This window comes from Eublepharis macularius, chromosome 12, assembly GCF_028583425.1.
Source record: "Eublepharis macularius isolate TG4126 chromosome 12, MPM_Emac_v1.0, whole genome shotgun sequence".
Taxonomy (NCBI): domain Eukaryota; kingdom Metazoa; phylum Chordata; class Lepidosauria; order Squamata; family Eublepharidae; genus Eublepharis; species Eublepharis macularius.
Genome location: NC_072801.1, coordinates 52,618,960 through 52,624,421, shown reverse-complemented (window position 1 = coordinate 52,624,421; position 5,462 = coordinate 52,618,960). Strand labels below are relative to the sequence as shown.

The 5,462-nt window shown below is 39.3% G+C and overlaps 1 protein-coding gene across 1 annotated transcript; it reads left to right on the top strand.

Moving 5' to 3' along the window:
- The first annotated feature begins 3,740 nt into the window (after positions 1-3,740).
- On the top strand, positions 3,741-4,676 carry LOC129339342 (olfactory receptor 14A16-like). The gene has a single exon (XM_054993927.1). The coding sequence runs from the start codon at positions 3,741-3,743 to the stop codon at positions 4,674-4,676; it is 936 nt and encodes a 311-aa protein (XP_054849902.1).
- The last annotated feature ends 786 nt before the right edge of the window (positions 4,677-5,462 follow it).

Here is a 5,462-nt window from a genome sequence, read left to right as displayed (position 1 = left end):
CGTGCAGGGCAGTCTCTGATGTAGTTGTGTAACAGCAGTACAGAAAACTCAAACACAGTTCATGGCAGGCCTTAGAGCAGGAGAGGGGGCCTACTTGGCAACAATCCAAAGGGGGGTATTTTACCATGATTGCGTATTTCCAGAAAGGATGATATCAGTTTGTAGTAAAATCTATATATTGGGGGGGGGGCGGGTTCTGGAGTTCAAAATGATTATTTTCAAAAAGTATTATGTATGAGGGCCCTGACCAGGATAGCCCTGGTGAGCCTGATCTTGTCAGTTCTCAGAAGCTAAGTACGGACAACCTTGGTTAGTAATTGGATGGGAGACCTCCAACAAAGAACTGGTTGCAGAGACAAGCAATGGCAAACCACTTCTGTTAGTCTCTTGCTATGAAAACCCCACCAGGGGTCTCCATAAATCCACAATGACCAGGCACATGTGCCCTTGGAAGGGCCCAGCAATGTCTATGTGAAGCTATTACCATGGTGTATGGTTCCAGTGGCCAGAGTCAGCTAAGTTGTGGTCAGTTATAAAGAGTTTCATGGGCTCCTCTGCATGGTCATAATCAAGGGATGCCTCACTAGTTTGCTGGGACTCGATTGGTTTGAGGCTTTGGGCATCCAAGTCACCGGAGTCCAACAAGTCAACCAATCCAACATTGATGCAGTTCATGAAAGTTCATGAAGGACAATGGCAAAATCAAACACAAAGTCCCTCAGTCCTGGAAAGTCCAAAAGGATGGTACCCAGAAGACATAAATTCAATGAACAGAGTCACTGTTTTTAATGGTCTTCCTCAGAGGTGGATGAGCATCAGACACTAATGAAAATATGTTATATAAATATGCAGTTACAGACACTATGTTAACAATGAAGTAAAATTGGAAGCATACACTCACCAGTAAAGGTAATTATGATCGCACCAAAGAGTCAAAGGTCCATAATGGCGATCAAGTGCCCCTGAGGTTCAAACCCATGAAATTTAGACAACGCTCACTCACTGCAGCCTAATAGACTGCTTAAAGGGACATACCAGCAATAAGAAATGGCAAAACCCCACGTGAATATATTTCACAAAAAATAAGATGAATCCATTTCGTTATTCAGACTCCTAGGTTTTAAAGATGAAAGGGTATGGATCTAATGGACCTCTTGCTGTAGCAATAACTTCTGTAATTTGTTGGCAGGAACGCCTTGTCCAGAGAATAAAACTGTATATACAAAGTCATCATCCCTGTGTTTGCAATCAATGAAATGCTCCACTAAGGGGGCCTCTTGATTGCCAGTACGTATATGGCACATATGCTCCAAAATCCGAATTCTGAGCTGTCTGGTGGTGCTCCCAACATAAAAAGATTACATTTACAAATAATCAAATAGACCACCCCCACAGATTGACAGGCGGTCATTAGTGTCTGATGCTTGTCCTGAGGAAGACCGTTGGAAACATCAGGAACCTGCTGGCCCTGAATGTCGGGCAGGGTGACTCTGTTCATTGAATTTATGTCTTCTGGGCAGCATCCTTTGGGACTTTCCAGGACTGAGGGACTTTGTGTTTGGCATTGTCCTTCATGAACTTTTTGATGAACTGTTGTTCCTTTCAGTCCACATTTACACTTAAAAGATGTACAGCGCTTTGGTCCAGCACATTGCATCTGTAATTTCTTGGTTTGTTGATTGATTATACTGAGCGTATATATACTTATTCATTATTTTTTCCTTTATTGTATAAATTGATTGGTTATACTGTTTGTATACATTCTTATTCATTGTAATTCTCATTATCGTTTTGCCTTTCTCTGTGATTTTTCCACTATTGTTGTTTGATCACTTGGATTGAAGGCGCCTCTTGTTTTGTTTGTGGGGATAATAATGACATACTTTATAAACTGCTCTGAGTGGGTATTAAGTTGTCCTGAAGGGCGGTATATAAATTTAATGTTGTTCTTGTTATCATCATCATCATCATCATCAGTTTCTCCTTTTTTGATAGTTTTTATGCAGCTAATGTTCAACAGCTTGTTTTAATACTGTGATTTTTAAATTTAAACCATCCCGAGTAGGTATCTGAAAAGAAAGCACAGAAATATTATAAACAAGCAAACAATGCCAGCTATATCTTGCACCAACAAATCAGCAAAAGAAAAAAGATTCATTGAGAATGAGAGCACCAACCCCAACCCCTGCCTCCTGAATGGGATAGGTGAAAGACCAAATAACCAGGAGGCATTAATTCAATCAGTCAGACCAGTCATTTTCTTCCAGCCAAGATGTAATGACCACATAATGAACATGAGAGTGCACAATGTTTAAAGTTTGAACAGCAGTTTGCTGTCTTTCATTGGCAAGGAAAATACAAGACACACCACATAATAAAATAGAAGTGGATAGAGAGAAACAATGCTTTGAGATATAATAAGTTGTATCCCTTTTGAAATGTTGACACAAGTTATTACTCTGCTTTCCACTTCAATTTTTAAGCCTTCCTAAGACCTGGGCAAGGCTGTCAATGATAGAATGTTTTGGAGGTCATTAATTTATGGAGGTGGGCGAGACCTACTGGGATTTTCAAGCCAAGAGACTAAAAGAGGTGGTTTGTGATGGCCTCCCTCTGCAACCCTGGTCTCCTTTGGAAGTCTCACATCCAATTATTAAAAATAAATGTAATTGCACAAATGCATGCAGGGTCGAGTTGTGGATGGGAGCAACTTTGGGTCTTCACTGACCAATCAAAAGGCAAGAAAGAGGAGAGAGGGGAGAAAAGCGAGAGAGGCATTCATACTGACATTAATCACAACAAGCGTGAATGGACAGCTGATTCAAAATTAAAGTCAGACTATGTGTGCAAGGAGAAAAAGCTGAAAAAGAACATGGATGTGTCTTCTGACTACCTCGGTAGACTGAAACCCCTGAAAACATGGGATGCAAACCAGGTACTGAGACGATGGAAAGACCAAGTGTGACCTTGCCCAGAGTCTCCATAGGTCAGAAATGATTCAACAGTACATAGCACACATAGTTCTTTCCTCTACTATTTCATGAAACTTCAGAGAAGTGTGTGCCATATAACATTTCTGATTTGTTTGCTTAATTTATTCTGATGAGACATGACAGACTCTAGGGAACAAGTTTTTAAATTTAGTAATAGGAATAGTAATGGGTGAAATCTCCTTCACATCACCATTTCTTCTTCCTGAAAGGAATAGCTCAGCATACTTTTTGAATAACTCTGTACCTATATAATAGTGGCAAAGAGAATTTCAAAAGGCAAGAAATGTACTCTGATTGCATGTGAGTATTCATGTAGTGGAACCACTGAGCATTAAAAATTGGAGAGGGAACCATAGCTGGATTTAAATCCACCTTGTGGAACTGGTGTATCTTTTGTTGTTGCTGCTGCTGTTGTTTTTAGACTTCAGAATTGAACAAGCACTTATATTTTGCCATGCTTACTTTTGACAAACATATTAAAAAGCAACCTTTTGGAGGAAATTCCTAAAATAATCATTTGTGCTATTAAATAATGGTTTACTTTGGCCCAGAAGAGAATGCATGCTTGAGATAAGAAGTTAAAGCCTATTTTTCTGTCCTTGCTCCCTGTGTGATCTGGGACCCCGGATTACTGCCTCAAATTCCAATCATGATGGTACAAATGACAAAAAATTGCTTCTTCATTATCTCTATTTCTCAATGACACATTTCCTTTTCTTTACTACAAGGGTTCATTTCAGTGAGAAAATGGGGAATCAAACAACTGCCACAGAATTCTTCCTTCTGGGATTTTCTGATGTCCAAGAGCAACAGATTCTACATTTTGTGATGTTTCTTTCTATTTACTTGGCAGCCCTGATGGGGAACTTCCTTCTCATCCTGACTGTGGCCCAGAATCACTCCCTTCACAGCCCCATGTATTTCTTCCTTGCCAACCTCTCCTTATCAGATGTTTGTTATATCTCTGCCACTGTCCCCAAATCCATGGCCATTTCAGTGACAAACAACAAACAGATTTCTTTCTCTGGGTGCGTCAGCCAAATTTTTATAGTTTCCATATGTGCAGGTGCTGAGTTGACTTTTCTCTCCGTCATGGCTTATGACCGCTATGTAGCCATTTGTCATCCTCTTCAATACACAGTAATCATGAACTGGAATGCTTGTGTCCAAATGGCAGCAGCTTCTTGGATCAGCAGCCTAATGAATGCTGCCTTCCACACTGCAAACACATTCAGGTTACAGTTTTGCACCTCTAATGTTAAACAATTTTTCTGTAATATCCCTCAATTATTAATGATATCTTGCAATGATACAACAGCCAATGTGATGGTCCTTCTTATTGAAGCTATTGTTATTGGCTCATTTTGCTTTGTTTGCATCTTAGCTTCTTATGTTTTCATCTTCTCTGCAGTGTTTAAAATTCCTTCAACCCAGGCCAGGTACAAAGCCTTCTCTACCTGCATTCCACATTTGACTGTGTTTTGCTTGTTTCTTTCTACTGCTGTGTTTTCTTACTTCAGACCAAAATCTTTATCTTCACCACCAGTGGACCTTCTGGCAGCTGTATTGTACACTGTTTTGCCCCCACTCCTGAATCCTGTTATTTATAGCCTGAGAAACAAAGAGATGCAAATGGCCATGCAGAAAATGTCAAAGACGATGTTTGAATTTCACTTGATCTAATATACATCCCAAAGAATTCCCATTTGATACTAATGTGAATAGCTCAGGCGTACTAGTATGGCTACTGATGAATTCACATTGTAAGTGTCTGTTGCCAAATGGCAGATTTATCTAGGTTTAGCAGCATAATCAAAGCTGTCTTGCTCACAGGAAATACATTTAGTTTTCTTTGGGGGGATCTAATATTAAATCAGTTTTCTGTGACACCCCCCAGTTATTCATGATTTCTTGCTCTGATTCAACACTGAGGTGCTCTTTCTTGCTGATGCAATGATTATGCGGTTATTTTGTTTACGCATATATATTAGCTTCTTATAGGTCTGTTTTCTTTACTATTTTAAAAGGTCTGTCATCTCAGGTGAGAAACAAATCTGATTGTGATGGTTAGCTTGTTAATCATTCTACTTTTATTCTTACTTGAAGCCAAAGTCCCTGTCCTCACCTGCAGTGCACCTGCTGGCTGTATTGCTGTACGCAGAATTACCACTGCTTCTGAATCTCATCATTTATACTCTGAGAAACAGAGAAATCCAAATGGTCTTGTAGAAAATGTCAAAGAAGCTGTTTGGATTTTACTTGATGATCTGACAAACATTTAAATGAGGAAAGCCTAACACATACTAATCAAACAGTTTAGGTGTACCATTTTTCTATTGATGATGAGATCAAATTGTTAGGAAGTATCTATGCACAATGTTATTACTATGTTTTTACTATCTAAATGACAATTAATTGATACATCTATAAAACTAATGTCAGATTCCCTATCTATGGAAATCTTAGCTT